Here is a 22,500-nt window from a genome sequence, read left to right as displayed (position 1 = left end):
ATATATATATATATATATATATATATATATATATATATATATATATATATATATATATATATATATATATATATATATATATATATATATATATATATATATATATATATATATATTTTTTTTTTTTTTTTTTATGTAGGAAAGAAGGCCAGGCAAGGGCAAAAAAAATAAAGATAAAAAAAAGGCCCACTTGAGTGCTGGCTCTCTACAAAGAGGAAAAGCGTCAGCCAAAATTCTGGAGCAAATGCCTCGATACCTCCCTCTTAAAAGAAGACAAGTCGTAGGAAGTCGGAAATACAGATGCAGGGAGGGAGTTCCAGAGTTTACCAGTAAGAGGGATGAATGATTGGGAGTACTGGTTAACTCTTGCGTTACAGAGTTGGACAGAATAGGGATGAGAGGAAGAAGAAAGCCTTGTGGAGCGAGGCCGCAGGAGGATGGGAGGCATGCATTTACCAAGATCAGTAGAACAGTTACCATGAAAATAGCGAATAAAGATAGAAAGAGATGCAACATTTTGGCGGTGAAAAAGAGGCTGAAAACAGTTAGTCAGAGGAGGAGAGCTGATGAGACGAAAAGCTTTTGATTCCACCCTATCTAGTAGTAAAACTGTGTGACTGGAACCCCCCAAAACATGCGAAGAGTACTCCATACAGGGGCGGATAAGGCCCTTGTACAGAGTTAGCAGTTGGAAGGGAGAGAAAAACTGAAAACGCCTAACTTCATAGAAGTTGTTTCAGAAAGAGATGAGATGTGAAGTTTCCAGTTAAGATTATGAGTAAAGGACAGACCGAGGATATTCAGTGTGGAAGAGGGAGACAGTTGAGTGTCATTGAAGAAGAGGGATAGTTGTCTGGAAGGTTGTGTCGAGTTGATAGATGGAAGAATTGAGTTTTTGAGGCATTGAAAACTACTAGATTTTCTCTGCCCCAATCAGAAATCTTAGAAAGATCGGAAGTCAGGCGTTCTGTGGCGTCCCTGCGTGATCTGTTGACTTCCTGACAGGTTGGTCGGCTCAGAAAGGACGTGGAAAGATGTAGGGTGGTATCATCAGCGTAGGAGTGGATAGGGCAAGAAGTTTGGTTAAGAAGGTCATTAATGAATAATAGAAAAAGAGTGGGTGACAGGACAGAACCTTGAAGAACACCACTATTAATAGATTTAGGAGAACAGTGGCTATCTACCACAGCAGCAATAGAGCGGTCGGATAGGAAACTTGAGATAAAGTTCCAGAGAGAAGGATAGAAGACGTAGGAGGGCAGTTTTGAAATCAAAGCTTTATGCCAGACTCTATCAAAAGCTATTGATTTGTCTAACGCTACAGCAAAAGTTTCACCGAAATCTCTAAAAGAGGATGACCAAGACTCAGTAAGGAAAGCCAGAAGATCACCAGTAGAGCGACCTTGACGGAAGCCATACTGGCGATCAGACAGAAAATTGTGAAGTGACAGATGTTTGAGAATCTTCCTATTCAGGATAGATTAAAAAACTTTAGACAAGCAAGAGATTCAAGGTATAGGACGGTAGCTTGAGGGATTAGAACGGTCACCCTTTTTAGGAACAGGCTGAATACAGGCAAACTTCCAGCAAGAAGGAAAGGTAGAAGTCGATAGACAAAGTTGGAAGAGTTTGGTCAAGCAAGGTGCAAGCACGGAAGCACAGTTTTTGAGACCAATAGGAGGGACCCCATCAGGACCATAAACCTTCCGAGGGTTCAGACCAGTGAGTGCATGGAAAACATCATTGCGAAGAATTTTAATTATAGACATGAAATAGTCAGAGGGAGGAGGAGAGGGAGGGACAAACCCAGAATCATCCAAGGTGGAGTTGTGATATATATATATATATATATATATATATATATATATATATATATATATATATATATATATATATATATATATATATATATATATATATATATATATATATATATATATATATATATATATATATATATATATATATATATATATATATATATATATATATATATAACCACTGAGCTACCGTGTGTGTGTGTGTGTGTGTGTGTGTGTGTGTGTGTGTGTAAGAGGAGAGCTGCCAAGGAAAAAAAAAAAAACTATTAGAAAAAAAGGCCCACTGGAATTACAGTCTCCAAAAAAGATTAGAAAAATCAGTCAATGTGTTTGTGCGTGCGTGTGTGTGTGTGTGTGTGTGTGTGTGTGTGTGTGTGTGTGTGTGTGTGTGTGTGTGTGTGTGTGTTTCACTGTTTGATCTGCTGCAGTCTCTGACGAGACACCCAGACGTTACCCTACGGAACGAGCTCAGAGCTCATTATTTCCGATCTTTGGATAGGCCTGAGACCAGGCACACACCATACACCGGGACAACGTTATAACTCGATTTACATCCCGTACCTACTCACTGCTATGTGAACAGGGGCTACACGTGAAAGGAGACACACCCATATATCTCCACCCGGCCGGGGAATAGAACTCCGGTCCTCTGGCTTGTGAAGCCAGAGTGTGTGTGTGTGTGTGTGTGTGTGTGTGTGTGTGTGTGTGTGTGTGTGTGTGTGTGTGTGTGTGTGTGTGTCTGTCTGTCTAGGTGTGTGTGTGTGTGTGTGTGTGTGTGTGTGTGTGTGTGTGTGTGTGTGTTTAATTTACCTCGGCCGTAGATTGGTCACCCAGCCAGCCTTCCCCATTACGGAGCGAGCTCAGAGTTCATAGACCGATCTTCTGGTAGGACTGAGACCACACCATACACTCCACACACCGGGAAAGCGAGGCCACATCCCGCACCTGCTTGATGCTAGGTGAACAGGGGCTACACATTAAGAGGTTTGCCCTTTTGCCTCGCTGCGTGCGGGCCTCGAATCCGGACTTTCTCGGTTGTGAGCCGTGTGTGTGTGTGTGTGTGTGTGTGTGTGTGTGTGTGTGTGTGTGTGTGTGTGTGTGTGTGTGTGTGTGTGTGTGTGTGTGTGTGTGTGTGTGTGTGTGTGTGTGTGTGTGTGTGTGTGTGTATAGTACGTGTCAATATTTCTTTGGGTATGTATACTGACTCACTGAGCAAGAAGAAAAGAAGAGTCTCAGTAGGTTTGAAGGCCAATTGACCTGGGTCTCAACTGACTTTGGTATCACTTTTCTTGATGACCAGATGTCTTGGGTATCAATTGCCTTGTGGACCAGATGAGGCCTTAGAGAGAGAGAGAGAGAGAGAGAGAGAGAGAGAGAGAGAGAGAGAGAGAGAGAGAGAGAGAGAGAGAGAGAGAGAGAGAGAGAGAGAGAGAGAGAGAGAGAGAGAGAGAGAGAGAGAGAGAGAGAGAGAGAGAGTAGTATAAGACCAGATCTCTTATCAAACCCGTCCACTTCCCTCTCCTCCCGTCAGGTAACCAGGGGCAGATCCTTCAATCCTACCTGTACGGGCGCATCATGTCCTACGCTTCTGCGCAGGCGCCACTTTACCTGGAAGCCTGGACGCCCTTCTGCCACGTGGTGACTCCTGAGACCTACACTCTGTACTGCAGGGGGCGGGTGAGGAGTCGCTGAAGGAGTGGTTGAAGGAGTGAAGGAGGAAGATGAACGACACATGTTAACTATTCTATTATGCTTCCTTTCTTGCCTGTTTAGAAACACCCGCGCCGCATTTCTCTTACTTGTAACCTCTCAGTAGCATGACACGTTTTGCTTTTTCTGCTTATTATATGGTGATTTTATTCAGCTTCCGACACTTATATGGGGATTAAAACAGTGGAGACTCTGGCTATTAATCTTCTCACCTCCATAGACTCCTCTTAATGTCAATAAAATGGTTTAATCGTACGCAAATCTCAACGTATAAATGTGCCCCAGTACTGAAGGTGTTAAAAGGGTCTTGTTCAGGTTCCACAGACTTTTAAGGGTGTTTTTGATGGTGTAGTGACATGTTAACAAGATTATACTTTGTTACTCATGAGAACTTTTGAAAACTTTTGTGTTGAGAGAGTTGTGTCGAGATAAGTGTTTCTGAATACAGGCATTTAATTGTTTTCAGAGTTTCCACGGACGCATAGTAAAATGGAAGGGAGAACTGTAGAAATGTAGCTTGTATGAACACACACTCACGAAAATATAAAATGAAATAAATGAAAAGCCGGAAAGTAAAGTAGATATATAGAAAAAAAGATGAAAGGTAGCAAGGATATACAAAAGAAAAAAAAAAGAAAAAGAAGACCACTAAAGAAATGTAGTTTACATGGAGACATAAAAAAAGAAGCTAAGAATGTAACAATATAGTTTCCATGGACAATTAGGAAAAACAATAATAGTATAATAAAACGTCATTTTTGTCATTTAGAATTACATAAATTTAGTAAACCGTGGGAGTACAAATCAAAGCGGCTAAAGTCATACGAAATTGTAGAAAAAAAATGTAGGAAAAAATACTTTGCGGTAGATGAATCAATCTACAGTTCCGTATTGCTTCACTCAGTGTTTTCCCCTTCCTAAGCTGGTCTTCCTTCCTCAGGTGGTGGCATCAGGCAGTTTGGACAGTCCCGGCAGCCTTCCCCTCAACGGCAGCTTCATTATAGGACAGGAACAAGACAGCTTCGCCGGGGGATTTCACAGGGAGCAGGTGAGTGAGTGAGAGTGCAGCAGCAGCAGCAGCAGCAGTAATAGTAGTAGTAGTAGTAGTAGTAGTAGTAGTAGTAGTAGTAGTAGTAGTAGTAGTAGTAGTAGTGGTAGTAGTAGTAGTAGTAGTAGTAGTAGTAGTAGTAGTAGTAGTAGTAGTAGTAGTGGTCGTAGCAGCAGCAGAAGCAACAACAGCAGCAGCAGCAACAGTAATAGCACCAGCAGCAGTAGCAGCAGCAGCAGCAGCGGCAGTAGTAGTAGTAGTAGTAGTAGTAGTAGTAGTAGTAGTAGTAGTAGTAGTAGTAGTAGCAGTAGTAGCAGCAGTAGAAGCACTAATTTCTTCAAATGGTATTTTTGTTCCCCATTTATTTATCTTTCTTTGAGGATTGCCACCTTAGCCAGCCTCTTTATTCATAAATCTCGTTGCTCCTCGCCAGTATCATCCTTGCATAACAAAAACAACACTAGTCACCTCCAAGTGTAAAAAACAACCACCTTTCCTCTTTCTCTCCCCTTCAGGTCCTGCACGGGGACATCGCGCAGCTTAACCTGTGGAGCCGCGCGCTGTCCATCTCTGAAGTGAAGGCCCTGGCAAAGTGTCGCATGCTGGGCAGCGGCGACCTCCTCAATTTGGACGAAGACGAGCCAATGGAGTTCGGAGACACAAACTTCACCTTTATTGACTTTGAGGAACTGTGCAAGTGAGTCGTGGGGACAAAAAGTATCTTAAGTTCTTTTTTTCCGAACGACAAGACACGTTTTCTTCCTCAGTATTTCCCTGCACAGTATTAAAACATCGACCATTCCTCGAAGTGTTCTCTTGAAATTGCACTTTGATCTTGGACCAGAGCATTTTATGAAGCTTGAGGGGAAAACAAGACAATTAAAGGATAAAGAAGTAGTTAGTGGATTGAAGAGGCTAGGGACTATGATAGTCAAGGGGTAGAGAAACTTGGAATAGCTTGAAACCATGACAATCAAAGGGTAGACAAATGGTTAGTGGACCGGTCCATCTAGAAACCGTAGGGGCAAAGGGTAGAAGACGTTACTAGACTGGAGAAGTTAGAAGCCAGAGCTGTCAAAGGAGGAAGTGATCAATTGACTGGAGGAACTAAAAAAAACATGATAATCAAAAGGTTGAAGGGATTTGCTGACTATGGTTTTAAAGGCCTTGGCTATCAAAGGATGGCAGTAGTCAGCAGCATGAAGAAAGCAATTCCAGTTATCTCTACAGCTTCACACGCTGCTTCCCCACAGGCCATCCTACCGCTACCAGGTGATGCCGGAGATTCGCAAATTCCAGGAAGCCTTCACGCTGTGCCAGGTCGTCAACTCGTCCCTGGCAGTCCCCGCCTCCCAGTACGATGACCTGCGCTTCCACCAAGAGCTGCAGCAGTTTGAGGACGTGTGTCAGCCTGGAAGCATCTACAAATTCTACATCGGTATCACGGACGAGGATCAGGAGGGCGTGTGGAAAGACGCCAACACTCAGATAAGTATAACCTATAAGAACTTCAAGCCTGGTCATCCTAGAGGCGGCAGCGTTCTTAACTGCGGCCAGGTGCTCCCTGACGGCCTGTGGAGTGACACCAGCTGCCAGACTGAGCTGTGCGGCACCTGCCACGTGGAGGCCACGGAGTTCCTTTACCTCCGCGGTCTCTGCTTCAAGGTGGACAACATGATGAAGTTCCGCCTCGGGGGCTACATGGGTGGGCGTCCCGTGTTCCGAGGGTTCTACTTCTACGTGATCCTGTGGGAGGAGAGCGGGCAGCGGTGGGAACTGCGGAACACTGAGACCAACGAGACTATGGCCTGGCTCGTCCTGCTCGACCTGAAGCAGTACCCTATCGGCCTGCACGTGTGGACGGCCGCCATGCTGCTGTGCGGCAAGCCCCAGGGCAGCACCGTGCCCCTCAGCCTGTCTCCCTGCCCGGACGACAGGTTCATGTGCAAGTCTGGCTTCTGTCTGGACCACGAGTATCGCTGCAACTTCCGCTTCGACTGTCAAGACGGCAGTGACGAGGACGACTGTGGCGTTGTGGTGAAGGACAGCACATACCGCTCTCACCTGCCGCCACGGGGCCCGCAGGATACCACGCTGCTGCTCACGCCCTCCATAACCCTCACGCGCATCGCAAACATCGACGACATCAGGATGACGCTCAACCTGGAGTTCTCCGTCAGCCCGACCTGGAGAGACGACAGGCTTGACTTCAATCACCTGCACTCAGACTTTGACACGCTCATCCAGGAGGAGGAGACCAAGGGCATCTGGCTGCCGCGCGTGCTGCTGGTGAACCTGGAGGGCGGCGAGTCCAAAGTGCTGGACCAGACGGTGGTGGTGCGGACAGCCAACCAGCCCGTCCTGCCGCCCGTAGCCTCCGTCAAGAGAGGTGAGGCTGAGGGTCAGAGGCAGTCTGTGTGTGTATGAGTGTGTGTGTGTGTGTGTGTGTGTGTGTGTGTGTGTGTGTGTGTGTGTGTGTGTGTGTGTGTGTAATTCAACTCGGTCGTCTGCTGGTCACCCAGCCAGTCTTCCCCATTACGGAGCGAGCTCAGAGCTCATATACCGATCTTCGGGTAGGACTGAGACCACATCAACACACAACACACACCAGGAAAGCGAGGCCACAACCCCTCGAGTTACATCCCGTACCTATTTACTGCTAGGTGAACAGGGGCCACAGATTAAGAGGTTTGCCCATTTGCCTCGCCGCTTAACGGGACTCGAACCCGGCCCTCTCGACTGTGAGTCGTGTGTGTGTGTGTGTGTGTGTGTGTGTGTGTGTGTGTGTGTGTGTGTGTGTGTGTGTGTGTGTGTGTGTGTGTGTGTGTGTGTGCCAGTCAGTAACCTTCCCTTCCTCTTCCTCTCTCCGCAGACCTGGTGTACCCAGGGGACGTCAACAACATCACCATCATCCAGCAGTACACGGCAACCTTCACATGCCTGTTCGACCTGTACGTGTATCCCTTCGACGTGCAGGAATGCAGCATCGACCTGCAGCTGCCGTGGACCTACGAGGGCATCGTGGAGTTCTCGCGGGAGAGCGGCGACGCGTTGTACACGGGGCAGAGGAACCTGGCGCTGTACACGGTGAAGAATGTGAAGTTCAGGCCACAGGAGGGTCCTAATAAGCTGAGTCTCAAGCTGGAGCTGCACCGTCGCCAGGGTGTAGTGCTGCTGTCCACCTTTGTGCCGTCAGTCCTGATCCTGGCGGTGAGCTGGTCCACGCTTTTCGTCAAGATGGAGATTCTCAACGTGCGCGCCATCATGTCCCTCACGTCACTGCTCGTCCTGTACACACTCTTCGCTAACTTCTCCAGCACTATGCCCAACACCGCCGCCATCAAGCTCATCGACGTGTGGTTCTTCTTCATCATCTTCCTCCTCTTCTGTAACATCATGATGCACATTTTCGTCACCTACGCCGCTAACCGCATGGCGCCCAAACCTGCACCAGAGAAGGGCATGCTCAAAGTGTCTCCCTTCCAGGCGTTCAGCGAGAAACAGGTGGAGTTCTCGAGTCAGAAGGTCAAGTTCTCCGCTCAAAAGGTCATGAGCACGTACCGCCTCTTCGTGTTGCCGCCTGTCTTCCTCTTCTTCACCATCTGCTTCTGTCTCGTTGTCTATCTAGAGCGGCGGAGGATCGGGATGGTGTGACGGACGCTAAGACTCACGCCCTTCACATCCAAACACACTATTACGAGTCTCCTCACGTTATTATTATCCATTCCATCCTCTCTGACTCTCATCCCTTGTAGTTCTAACGCAATACTATCTTTCCATCTCACTCTCCGTCTTCCCTGCCTTCTTCTACTGCTCTTAAGATTCCATTCATACAAAGCTAAAAAAAATTCAGCATCTGTTTACCATCTTCCGTCTCATTGTGTATCTAGAGAGGCGCAGGATCGGGTAGGTCGTAGTAGTAGTAGTAGTAGTAGTAGTAGTAGTAGTAGTAGTAGTAGTAGTAGTAGTAGTAGTAGTAGTAGTAGTAGTAGTAGTAGTAGTAGTAGTAGTAGTAGTAGTAGTAGTAGTAGTAGTAGTAGTAGTAGTAGTAGTAGTAGTAGCAGCAGTAGTAGTAGTAGTAGTAGTAGATCACATGAAAAAAGCAAGGAGGAAAAATGATATGTAGCAATTGTTACTAATGACGTTATTGTAACAGAAGTAGAAGTAGTAGCAGTATTAGTAGTAGTAACAGAAGTAACAGTAATAGCCCTACCTGTCTCTAATTACTCCACTTAACACTGTATGAGTTTGTCAAGGAGAGGGAAGGAGAGGACAGGTGACTCCCCCTATGTAAGCCTCCTCCATCCAGACACAAACACACGATTGCTTCAGAGGTTTTAATCGTACAAAACTCAACAATACAAAACACAAGCACAGGCATCTTCTGATCTACGCCATGCAACTTCAGGTTGATGATGATGATAGTGGTTGTGGTGGTGGTGGTGGTGACGCGCTTTTTAGCATTCACTATTAAATCAAATCGTGTTAGTTTAGCGTTCCAAAGAGGAAAAAAAATGTAAATAACGGCCAGGAATATATTTCTAATCGATATGGTTTTATTTCTCTACAACGTAAGGGTGGAATCGAGAAGTGTTGTTGGCATCTATGCTTAGAAATGATGTATTAAGAAAGACTTCATGTACTTAAGCATCAACTGTGTGAATACTGTAATAAAAAGACTTTCCCACGTCAATGAAACGCAGAATATCATGAAAGTGCCTATCTTGTATTCCTAAATATACAGGATTAAACACATTACACACACATATGACAAAATTTAAAGAATTGAGGCAAGTTTATGAAGCTTATGAAGATGAGCAAATACGACCAATGGTAGTTATATTAGTCACTGTATCTCTCGAGTACCTCTCCTTTAAAAAGCTGTGTAAATATGACCAATAACACAGCTTAATTAATCATTACGTCTTTTGAACGGCTTTCCTTCATGAAAACTGAACACATCACCAATAGCAATCATATCAATCATCGCATCTTTTGAAATACCTCTTCTTTACAAAACTGAACAAACACCGCCGATAATTTGCTTGCAGACGCCACATAACTCACGGCTCCAATGTATTTTAGATCCATTTTACTTTCTACAGCAGCACTTTCTTTAAATAATCAATGGGTAGCACTCGCTCTTCCTATAACCTAACCTGGTACTGCGACGCGTTTCAAGGACAGTGATCTATAGTATTAGTACTTCAATACAAACTAAAGAACTTGGTGCCCGCGACTGGCCGTGCTTAACTCAATGGTTAGTAGTAACAAACACAAGAGGAGATGCCGCGCAGCACCGCCGTCAGAGCCGCCCACAGGAGGACACTCACACACTTCTCCTCTACAGACTACACGACGGAGACTCTGTAGAAATGAGGTAATGAGTAAAAGGTCCGAGTGTTGCATGATGACATTACGCTAACACACACACACACACACACACACACACACACACACACACACACACACACACACACACACACACACACACACACACACACACACACACACACACACACACACACACACACACACACACACACACACACAGACAGACAGACAGACAGACAGACACACACACACACACACACACACACACACACACACACACACAGACAGACAGACAGACAGACAGACAGACAGACAGACACACACACACACACACACACACACACACACACACACACACACACACACACACACACACACACACACACACACACACACACACACACACAGACAGACAGACAGACAGACAGACACACACACACACACACACACACACACACACACACACACACACACACACACACACACACACACACACACATAGATAGCTAAATAAATGGATAAATAGATACTTTATTGATCGGTCTTAAATATTGATAGAAAATAAAGAAAAAAAGTAATTCAAGAAATAGAAAACTTAAAATGCATAGAACAAAAATGAAGTCCTTTGTAAGAAAAAATCGACTTTAGACAAATAAATAACGTAGCAAAACACAATAATGAAAAACTCGAGGTAGTAGCACACACACACACACACACACACACACACACACACACACACACACACACACACACACACACACACACACACACACACACACACACACACACACACACACACACACACACACACACACACACACACACTTTCTCTCTCTCTCTCTCTCTCTCTCTCTCTCTCTCTCTCTCAACACGCACTTAGAACAAACGATCCATGTTCAAGGTTCTACATAAAGAATTCATAAGTAAGATAAAAGATTAATATTATCTTATAAATAAATTAATTCTTCCTTACCCTCGTCTTTATCTTATCCGTTATCAGTGTTTGCATTTCTAGATTTGCTTGACTTGTGGCCTCTTGTGTTAAATTGAGGCTGGGTGAGATGAACTGAGTCTGTCTATCTATCCGTCTATATATCTATCTTTCCGTCTATCTGTCCATTTATCTGGCTATCTGTTTTTCTGTATCTAACCTACCTATTTTTTTTGTCTATATTGTCTACTTTTTTTAACTATCTTTCTATCTATCTAACTATCTATCTATCAATCTATCTATCTATCTATCTATCTATCTATATATGTCTACTTATTAGTCTATCCATCTATATCTATCTATCTAACTATCTGTCTGTCTGTCTGTCTGTCTGTCTATCTATCTATTCATCCATCAATCTATCTGTTTAGCTATCTATCTATCTATTTATCTATCTATCCATTTTTCCATTTATCTAACTTTCTATCTGTCTATCAATCTATTTACCTATCCATCTATCTATCTATTTGTCCATCTGTTTATCTATCTATCTATTTATCTATCCATCTATCTTTCTTTCTATTTATTTACTTATCTATCAATCTAACTATCAATGTATCAGTCTATTATTTTTGTCTCTTCATCCATATCTTACCAATCTCTCCATCAATCGAACAGAAACGAACAACAGTCCCTTACAAATACAACCCACTAACACGATAGCCAACACCAAGTGACACCTCCTCCTCCTTACCGCGCGATCTGCTTCTGACGGAGTTAGTGTGGACGGCCGCCCCCAGCTAGGCGAGAGAGGAAATCACCGAGAGAAAGAGCAGCGTCGCCCAGGCCCTTGAACAGGTTGGCTCCGGCCTGGTCCATGGCCTTGTAGAATTCGGAGTTCCGGAAGCTGTAGGCACGGTATTAGTAGTGCATGGTGGTGGTAATAGTGATGGTGGTACTATTTATTTATCTATTTATTATATGTAAGACGGGAAGCTGGCCAAGGGCAACCAAAAATTTTAAAAAGGTTCATTTGATTGCCAGTTCCCTAAAAGATTAGTAGAGTTTGCCAGAAGTCTGGGACAAATATCTTGAAACCTCCCTCTCATAAGAAGGCAAGTCGTAGGGAGATGGAAACACAGAAGCAGAAAGGGAGTTTCAGAGTTTAAACATATTGATACTTTAGTACAATAAGGTAAGGTTATAATTCGACACAGATAAGCAGATGAATGATAATAATGGGTAAAATACGTATGTTGATTGATGGTGTTGATAGTAATAGTGGTAACAGTTAAACAAAATTAGAAAAACACAATATTACAGCAAAAAAATAAATGAGTCAATGAAATGAATGGAAAGAAAACTTTATGGAATGTAACTTAATGTAACTTAATGATGTTAGTTGTGATAGTGGTAACAGTGAAGCAAAACACCAACAAAACAATGTAATTACAGAAAGATATATAGATGAGTTAAATGAATGAATATTAATTAATGGTGTTGAAGTGATATAAGTAACTTAAAATAGAACACCACTAAATGAAATAAATTGCAGAAAAAACAGATAGATGAATGAATAAAATGAAAAAAATATACCAATTAACATTCTAACAGTGGCAATGGTAAAAAAAACAAAAACAAAGCAACACAAAAGACTAAAATACGAAATAAATAAATGGAAGAGAGAAACAAAAGAATAAACAATGTGCTGGTGATGAAAAAGGCGGTAACAGTAAACTCTTGAAATGACTCCAGAAAAAAAATAAATAAACTCTGAAATCGTGTCTTATCGTTCATCTTATAACGGAACTCGAGCTACCTTCCAGAGTCTGGCATCTACACTGGTCATTTTGTACATCTTTTTTCACTGATTTTTGTCCTTGGCCGGAACACCTCCTACATAAAAAGCATAAAAAAGAAGAGGAAGAAGAAGAGGAGGGGAAGAGGTGAAGGAAAAGAAGGGAAAGAAGAAGAAGAAGAAGAAGAAGAAGAAGAAGAAGAAGAAGAAGAAGAAGAAGAAGAAGAAGAAGAAGAAGAAGAAGAAAAAGAAGAAGAAAAAGAAAAGAAAGAAGAAAAGAAGAAAACTAAGAAGAAGAAGAAGAAGAAGAAGAAGAAGAAGAAGAAGAAGAAGAAGAAGAAGAAGAAGAAGAAGAAGAAGAAGAAGAAAAGAAGGGATGAATAAGAGAAAGAAGCTAAAAGAAGAAGAAGAAGAACAACAACAACAACAACAAGAAGAAGAAGAAGAAGAAGAAGAAGAAGAAGAAGAAGAAGAAGAAGAAGAAGAAGAAAAAGAAGAAGAAAAGAAGGAGGAGAAAGATAATGAGGAGCTGGAGGAGGAGGAGGAAGAGAAGGGAAAGAAGAAGAAAGAAAACAAGAACCAACCTGAATTAACCAGAACTACCTAACACTTACTGAAGACCAATGAAGAGCAGGGAAGCTAAACTCACCTGACCAATCCTTGCAAACCAACACTTGTAGGTACGGGACTGTTTACATTACAGGATTTTGTGCTGAGGCAAAGGCTGTTCTGACTTAACCAACCTAAACCTAAGCAAACCTAACCAAATTCATCGTAGAACCAACACAACTTAAACTAATCTAACTAGTCACAACTTATCCTAACCTAACCTAACCTAACTTTAACTAGAACAGGATCACTCACTATTTAGGCAGGATCAACAGTGTGATTCTTGTGGTGTGTGTGTGTGTGTGTGGTGTTGCAAGGCCAGACTGCGAGAAAGACTGAGATAAAGGAACTAACCCAATCTAACTCAACTTAACCTAACCTAACTTAGCCTAACTCAACTTAACTCAACTTAACCTAACCTAACTCAACTTAACCTAACTTAACCTAACCTAATCTAACCTAACGTAACCAAACCAACACAATACTTACTCAGGATCGACGGTGTGTGTCTTATGGTGTGTGTGGGTCACGAAGTCCTGCTGAGGGAGAGGTTGGGGTCCACCGCCACGCCGTTGGGGGCCGCTATCACCACGCCCACCACGCATGCCACCACCACACACAACGAGACAGCATGCATCTGTGTGTTCCGCGTTCATGAGTGTGTGAGTTGGTGGGTTTGACTTGGAAATGTGCTCTCGTGTGTGTGTGTGTGTGTGTGTGTGTGTGTGTGTGTGTGTGTGTGTGTGTGTGTGTATTTACCTAGTTGTATTTACCTAGTTGTAGTTTTACAGGGCCTGGGCTTTATGCTCGTGTGGCTCCGTCTCCATATCTACACTTATCCAATCTTACTTTAAAAGTATGCACACTCGTTGCAGACACTACTTCTTCATTTAAACTGTTCCACGTCTCAATACATCTTTGCTGGAAACTATATCTTTTAACATCTCTCAGACATCTTCCTTTTCTCAGCTTTTTACTATGCGATCTTGTGCTTCGGATGTCATATTCTTCTCTCAGGATCAGTTTCTCATTATGTGTGTGTGTGTGTGTGTGTGTGTGTGTGTGTGTGTGTGTGTGTGTGTGTGTGTGTGTGTGTGTGTGTGTGTATGTGTGTAGGCAAGGGAAAGAGATGTGTGTGTGTGTGTATGTAGGAAGGGAAGGCTGGGTCTCTCTCTCTCTCTCTCTCTCTCTCTCTCTCTCTCTCTCTCTCTCAGATACAAAACAAGAAAGAAACACAGGACGGGAACACTACGCACAATGACGCAACACATCGCGCGGCAAAATATTTCCTGGTCAGAAGTAACACAGTGTGACATTAAGCCTTTACCAAGAACCGTGACGTCACTCCTCAAGGTTTAGGGAACGAAAAGAGGCAGGTAAGAACGCTCCCTACCTGAATATAATCAAGTCCCTCTCTTTTTCTCTCTTTTTCTCCCTTTTTCTCTTCATTATTCCATCCCTTACTCACTTGTCTCTTACTTTTTTGTTTAGCATTGTTTTTTTTTTTATTCTTATCCTCTCTTTTTTTCTTTACTACTTATTTTTTACTTTCTCTCATAATATCTTCTTTTCCTTCCTTCCGTAATATCTTCCTTCACTTTCTAAACTCTTTTCTTCTTTTACAAATCTTCTTCGTTACATCTTCATACCTTTCTTTCTTTCTTTTTTCTTCTCTCTTCATCTCCTTCCTTTCTTAACCCCATTCCTTTTCCTAACTTCTTCATTCGTATCTTTATCATTTTTCCTTACTCATCCTTATTTTTTCCTTCATTATTCGCCATCCCTTCCTATTACTTTCATCCCTTTTCTCTCAGAACTTTCCTCCATTCTTGATTCTTTTTTCTTCCTTATCCCTCCTTCCATTCCTAATTTCTTCCTTTCCTTCCAACCATCCTTCTCATATTCTCTCTTCCTTTCTTAACTTCCTCCCATTCTTCTCAAATGACTTTTTCTCTGCTTCCCTCCCTCCTTCCCTCCCTCGCCATTCTTGATTCTTTTTTCCTCCTAATTCCATACCTAATTCCTTTCCTTTCTCATATTCTCTCTTCCTTTCTTTTAACTTCCTCCCTCTCTTCTTAAATGCCTTCTTCCCTGGCTTACTCGCTCCTTCCCTCCCTCGCAGCCTCTCTTCCTCCTTCCCTGCCTCACCCACACACGAAAACCCCGAGGCAGGAGTTAATGAGTTCCTTCTCCTCCTTCTCCTTCTCTCCCCATCCTGCCCTACCATTCCTTACTTCTTCCCCTTCTCCTCCTCTTCCTCCTCCCCCTCTTCGTCTCCGTCTTGTTAGCTCACTTAAAATGCCAAAAGAAACTATATAATTACCATAAGTGACTATTATAACTATTGATATATGTACCACCACCACCACTACCACCACTACCATCACTACTACCACTACTACCACCACCACTACCACCATGAGCAACAGCAATATTGAAGGTAAAAGACAAACATTCCAGTCTCCAGGTAAACATTTTGCAAGAGACGTACGAATAAGGGATGTGGTGATGCTCTGTGTGGTATTAGTCAAGTCATCCTTTGTTTGCACGGGTGTTTCCATGAAGGATTCCCCGTCATCGTCTCTTATGATCCTTCTTCTCATCCTAATCTTCCTCCTCCTCCTCCTCCTTCTCCTCCTTCGTTTCTTCTACTGCTTCTTCTTCTTCTCTTACTCTTTATCCTCTTCCTCCTCTTTTTTGTTTTTCTTTTTTTTTCTTCTATATTTTTTTTCCCAAGAAGGATTTCTCGTCATGCTTCTCTATAATCTTTCTTTCTCCTCCTCTTTTCTGCTTCTCCTCCTCCTACTTGCCTTTTCTTTCCTTCTTTCCTTCTTTTTTCTTTCTCTGATTTCTTTCTTCTTCTTCTTCTTCTTCTTTCTTCGTTTTCATCTCGTTCTTTATATCCTCCTCCTCCTCCTCCCTCCTTCTCCTTCTCCTTCTCCTTCTCCTTCTCCTTCTCCTTCTCCTCCTCCTCCTCCTCACATCCTCCTCCTCCCTCTCACCTACTCCTTCTCCTCCCTCCACCTCCACCTTCTCCTCCTCCTCCTCCTCCTCCTCCTCCTCCTCGTCCTCCTCCTCCTCTTCTAAATAACAGGTCACAACGTTCCAGCCAAGACATTCTTTCATCCTCATCCCCCTCCACACACACACACACACACACACACACACACACACACACACACACACACGGCCAAGGTTAAAGCAACATAGCCAGACGTCTCCCGGCCACTCATCGCCCTCTTCTCCTTAGGTTTTGTCTCCTCACCTGCCCCGAAGCTCACCTGAAGACTCGTGTACCTCTGTCTACCTCGATCTCACTGACTCTGTAATCTTGTTGCTTTTTTAGACACGCGAATTTTGATGTGTCTTTCTTTAATTTTTTTTTTCTTTTTCTTCTTTTTTTTTAATTCGTTTTGGTGATGTGAAGGTGGAGTAATGTTGTTTGTTTTTGCTTTTCTTGTTTTATCTTGTTTGATTTGCTACGGAGGTTCTTTTTGATTTCTGATTTCTTTTATTAATGTTACTTGACTAATCTTTCTTTTATTTTCTCATTCTTCCTTTTTCTTTTCTTTGGTTTGATAATGTATTCTTTTCTTTCTTTTTTCTATTTTCAGTATTTCTTTTTATCTTAATTGACATGAAGATCTATTGCTTTTATTTCTTCTTTTTACAATATTTTTTTTCTCTTGCCTCTTTTTAACACAAGGATTTGGTTAATAACTTTTCCTTCTCTTTTCCTTCCTTCTTTCTGTTTTTCTCTTGGTTATAAGGACGTGAATATTAAAAATAGTGTTTTTTTTTTGCTTTCTTTCGTTTTATTGTTACAGTGTTTAATTCATTTTTTCTTCTTTCAATATTCATCACCTAACACGAAAATCTAATGGTACTTTTTCTTACTTTCTTTCTTTCCTTTTATCTTTCGCTTTTTCGATACGAAGATGATACATTTCAATTCATTTATTGTATCCCTGCTGTGTCATATTTTACTGTGTCGTATCTTCTGTAATGTTTTTAGTGTGTCATATGAAAGTGTCATGTTACCTATGTCGTATTAAGTGTCATAATCCTTGATCATATTAACTGTCATATTAACTATCATATTCATTGTCGTTATTACCTGGTCATCATATATTGCCACACTTATAATGAATTTACCTGTGTCATGTCCTGCCATATCTACTATCATCACATTTATCATCATTACCTGTCCAACCTCTGTCATACATATTCTCACACCTACCACCCCTTTACCTGTCATATAAACTGTCATATTACCTGCACATACTTTCCGTCACACCTTTGTACCGTCACTACCTGCGCCACTCACTCTGTCAGCCTCATTAACACGTGGCAGGTGAGTCAACGCTATCAGTTTATCTCTTAAGTTCATTGTTTCTGAGAGCGACTGTGTTCTTCCTACTTCCTCATACGCATCAGTCACACACACACACACACACACACACACACACACACACACACACACACGTTAAGGTACAAATCGTGACTCACTAGGAAGTAATCAGAAATTTATCGCTAGTTTATCGCTAAATTGTAGTTTTTTTTTTATTATTTAGTCTTTTTCTTCTTTCTCCCCGTTTTTTTTTTCCTCTTCTTCCTCTTCTCCCTCCTCTTCGACAATTCAAACTTATCATTCTCTCTCTCTCTCTCTCTCTCTCTCTCTCTCTCTCTCTCTCTCTCTCTCTCTCTCTCTGCGCATGTCTGTCTGTCTGTCTGTCTGTCTGTCTGTCTGTCTGTCTGTCTGTCTCTCTCTGTCTGTCTCTCTCTCTCTGTCTGTCTGTCTCTCTCTCTCTGTCTCTCTGTCTGTCTGTCTGTCTGTCTGTCTGTCTGTCTGTCTGTCTGTCTGTCTGTCTCTCTCTCTCTCTCTCTCTCTCTCTCTCTCTCTCTCTCTCTCTCCACTTATTTTGATGATACTGAATCCATTTTTTTAATTATTAACATTATTTTTGGTATTTTAATGTCTTTTCGTCAATATCAACACTATTTGTTGTTATTATATGATGGTTTTACTGAGTATCCTCACCATCTTTAATATGACGTTGTCTTTTCGCCTTTATTAACACTATTTTTGGTATCGTATTGTGTATCGTCAGAATATTAAGACTATTTTAATTACTATTCATGTTTTTATCGGTTTGAACACTATCTTGGCTGCTGTGTTGTGATTTCGTCAGAGTATCGTCACTGTTTTTGTTATCATTGTTTTGCTATTATACTAACACTATTTTTGATGTTATATTATATTTTGTCACAGTACTAACACTATTCTCTTATATCTGTTATGTTTTGATAGAGTACTAACACTATTTTACTTACTTCACTAATGTTTCATTCATATCAACACTGTTTTAGCGATTATACTGCGATCATGTCGAAACTAACACTATTTTTATTATCATATTACATTTTGTCTCTATTCTTTTATATTTAATACGCTTTGACAGAGTACTAACACTATTTTACCTGCTTCACTAAACTTTCATATCAACACTGTCTCAGCGATTATACGTACTGCGCTCATGTCTAAACTAACACTATTTTTGTTATCATATTTTGTCTCTATTTTTTTATATTCAGTATGCTTCGACAGAGTACAAACACTATTTTACCTACTTCACCAAACTTTCATTCATATCAACACTATTTTAGCTATTACAATGTCTTCTCGTCTATGTCAACACTATTTTTGGCACTACATTACGTTCCGTCTAAGTAATAACACGATATTTATTCAGGTTACTGTCAAACTCCGCCATGCAAACACAGGTGCGCCATCTAGACACACCTGGGCAGCGGAAATACCAACATGTCTGAAGCAGGTAAATCTTGGTCACCACGTACGCTGTTAGGAGGCAGGTAATTCCTTAAGTCTCCTATAATCAAGTCGAATTAACTCTCTCTCTCTCTCTCTCTCTCTCTCTCTCTCTGTGTGTGTGTGTGTGTGTGTGTGTGTGTGTGTGTGTGTGTGTGTGTGTGTGTGTGTGTGTGTGTGTGTGTGTGTGTGTGTCTGCCCCCCTCCCTACCTCTCTCTCTCTCTCTCTCTCTCTCTCTCATTTGCTCCTATCCTATCCCTGACATAAAATAGAGAGCAAGAGAGAAATCTAGAAGAAGAAAAGAAAAAAAAAATTAAAAAAATGAGCAGGAGGGGAACTAAAAGAATAAAAACGCAAAAAAAAAAAAAAGAAAATATCCTTGAGAGTCAATACAATCTCTCTTTGACTGAATCAGAAATTGGGAAATGAGTCGGGAAGTGGCCTCGCTGACAGCCTAAAAAAATAAATAAATGAATGTCAGTAGAGCAGAAAGTTCAGTATCGTGTCAGATGTGGAGGTAAGTTATAAGTCAGTCAGTCAGTGAGTATGTTAAGTTACTAAGATTAAGTAAGGCTAAGTTGGCAAGTTCGTAAGGGAGTCAGTCAGTCATTCAGTTAAGTAAAGGAGGATTTTTAATATGTTCAGTAAGTTAGTAAAGTAGTCAGGTGGTAAGATAAGTCATTCAGTTGGTTAAGGGAGAATGTTTAGTATACAGTCAGTCAGTCAGTCAGTCAGTCAGTCAGTCAGTCAGGTAGGTAGTTTGCTAGTAAGTCAGTCAATCAGTCAGTTAGTCAGTAAGTCAGGTTGTTAGTTTGCTAGTAAGTCAGTCAATCAGTCAGTTAGTCAGTAAGTCAAGTAGATAGTTTGCTAGTAAGTCAGTCAATCAGTCAGTAAGTCAAGTAGATAGTTAGCTAGTAGGTCAGTCAATCAGTCAGTTAGTTAAGATAGCATGTTATTCATTAGTTTGGTCAGTTTGTTAGTCAATTAGTCAGTCAGTCAGCTAGTCAGTCAGTCAGTAACTCAGACAATCACCAACTTAATGCAAAGGGCAGTCAATCAGTCAGTTACTTAAGTTAGTCAATCAGGCACAGTCAGACAATAAGTTAGTCAGTCTGTCAGTCAGTTAATTTAGCAAAGCACTCAGTCAGTCAATCAGCCAGACAGTCAATCACTCCGTAAGTCAGTCAGTCAGTCAGTCAGTCACTCCGCAAGTCAGTCAAGTTAGCAAGGAATTCAGCCAGTCATTCAGTCACTCCATAAGTCAGTTAGTCAGTCAGTCAGTCACTCCGCAAGTCAGTCAAGTTAGCAAGGTATTCAGTCAGTCAGTCAGTCAATCAGCCAGTCATTCAGTCACTCCGTAAGTCGGTCAGTCAGTCAGTTAGCAAGGCACTTAGTCAGTCAGTCAGTCAATCAGTCAGTCAGTTACTCCGTAAGTCAGTCAGTCAGTTAGCAAGGCACTTAGTCAGTGAGTCAGTTAATCAGTCATTCAGTCACTCCGTAAGTCAGTCAGTCAGTCAAGTTAGTAAGGCATTCAGTCCTTCAGTCAGTCAATCAGCCAGTCATTCAGTCACTCCGTTAGTCAGTCAGTCAGTCAGTTAGCAAGGCACTTAAGTCAGTCAGTCAGTCAATCAGCCAGTCAGTCAGTCACTCCGTAAGTCAGTCAGTTAGTCAAGTTAGTAAGGCATTCAGTCCGTCAGTCAGTCAGTCTGTGTTAAGCCTGAAAGCAAGAATTTACACTTTTACAGGATAAAAGTTCTTGAACCTCAGTGACCTTGAAATGAACTTGGGTGCACTAACCAGTTCCTACGACCTTCACATATACTGAGGATTTCATAACCCATCGTAAGTGTTTGCATGAGACGGACACTACAGGCCTCTACCATGCAGTGCTTTGCCTTCCAGCGAGCAGTGCATGGCTGGTGAAAGGGGCGATCTATCAGCCTCTTCAACTTACAATCTACTTCTATGAGTCTTAATTACGTTTTATTGGTTTTATTTTTCATTTCTCATCTCAATATTGGTATTTTTATGGTAGTTTTATATTTCAGTAGCATATGATCTCTCTCTCTCTCTTCGACTACTAACAATGCACTTCTTATTCATTCGATTCTTAACCTCTTCAGTACTGGGACGCATTTTTACCACGAGTTTTGAGTATGATTAGACGATTTCATTTTCATTAGAAAGAGTTTACGGAGGTCAGAAGATTGATGGCAGGAGTTTTCACTATTTTTAATCCCCACATAAGTTTCTGAAACTGTATAAAATCACCAAATATTAAGCAGAATAAATATGAAAGCACGTCATGGTACTGAAAGGGTTAATTATGTCCTATTGATGTTATTTCTTACTTTTCCTTCCAACATTGGTATTTTCAGCTGTTTTATATTTCAGTGGCATATGATCTTTGTCCTTTATCTTCGACTATTAGCAATCTACTTCATCTCTGAGTCCTAATTATGTTTTATTGATGTTATTTCTTACTTTTCTTTTTAACAATGGTATTTTTGAGCAGTTTTATATTTCAGAGCCATATGATCTTGGTTCTCTCTCTCTTTGAATGTAGTTACCAATGCACTTCTTATCTGAGTCTTGATTATGTTTTATTGATGTTAATTCTTACTTTTCTTTTTAACAATGGTATTTTTGAGCAGTTTTATATTTCAGAGGCATATGATTTTGGTTCTCTCTCTCTTTGACTACTACCAATGCACTTCTTATCTGAGTCTTGATTACGTTTTATTGATGTTAATTCTTACTTTTCATCTCGAGATTAGTATTTTTTTCAGCTGTTTTATATTTCAGTGGCATAAGATCTTTATTGTCTCCCTTCGACTATTAACAATCTACTTCGTCTCTGAGTCTTGATTATGTTTTATTGATGTTATTTCTTACTTTTCACTTCAAGATTAGCATTTTTTTCGGCAGTTTTATATTTCAGAGGCATATGATCTTGGTTCTCTCTCTTTGACTATTAACAATCTACTTCGTCTCTGAGTCTTGATTATGTTTTATTGATGTTAATTCTTACTTTTCATTTCAACATCAGTATTCTTTTAACAATTCTACGTATATTTCAGTGGCATATGATTTTGGTTTCGTCTCTTCTACTACTACTAACATTGCACTTCTTATTTGAGTTTTAATTATGTTCAACTGATTTTTTTTTTACCTTCATTTCAACATTAATATTTTTTTTTTTTTTTAGCAATTTTACGTATATTTCAGCGGCATATGATCTAAGTTTCGTCTTTGCTACTACTACCAATCCACTTCTTATCTGAGTCTCATTTGTATTTTACTACTATTATTTTTTACTTTTCATTTTCAAGATTGGTATTTTCTTCAACAACTTCATCATATTTCGGCGGCATATGATCTCGGTTCTGTCTCTTCTACTACTACCAATTCACTTGTCT

At 41.3% G+C, this 22,500-nt stretch overlaps 1 protein-coding gene and 1 long non-coding RNA gene across 4 annotated transcripts in view; one reads left to right on the top strand and one right to left on the bottom strand.

The window, feature by feature from the left end:
- The window catches only part of LOC123508708, a 28,055-nt gene extending 18,769 nt beyond the window's left edge, over positions 1–9,286 (top strand). For all 3 annotated transcript variants that reach the window (XM_045262581.1, XM_045262580.1, XM_045262582.1), the window contains 5 exons: positions 3,352–3,497; positions 4,471–4,578; positions 5,094–5,275; positions 5,832–6,967; positions 7,451–9,286. In XM_045262581.1, coding sequence (XP_045118516.1) covers positions 3,352–3,497; positions 4,471–4,578; positions 5,094–5,275; positions 5,832–6,967; positions 7,451–8,232 — 2,354 coding nt within the window. In that variant the 3' untranslated portion in view covers positions 8,233–9,286. The remainder of the gene's footprint in view (positions 1–3,351; positions 3,498–4,470; positions 4,579–5,093; positions 5,276–5,831; positions 6,968–7,450) is intronic.
- Positions 8,902–22,500, bottom strand: part of LOC123508709 — a 15,926-nt gene continuing 2,327 nt past the window's right edge. The window contains exons 2-4 of the long non-coding RNA XR_006675983.1: positions 13,740–13,887; positions 11,598–11,750; positions 8,902–9,945 (exon numbers count right to left, since the gene is read on the bottom strand). This is a non-coding gene — a long non-coding RNA (uncharacterized LOC123508709). The remainder of the gene's footprint in view (positions 9,946–11,597; positions 11,751–13,739; positions 13,888–22,500) is intronic.

The sequence above is a fragment of the Portunus trituberculatus genome, chromosome 25 (assembly GCF_017591435.1).
Source record: "Portunus trituberculatus isolate SZX2019 chromosome 25, ASM1759143v1, whole genome shotgun sequence".
Taxonomy (NCBI): Eukaryota; Metazoa; Arthropoda; class Malacostraca; order Decapoda; family Portunidae; genus Portunus; species Portunus trituberculatus.
Note: the sequence above shows the minus strand (reverse complement) of the source record. Positions and strands in the feature narration are given on the sequence as shown.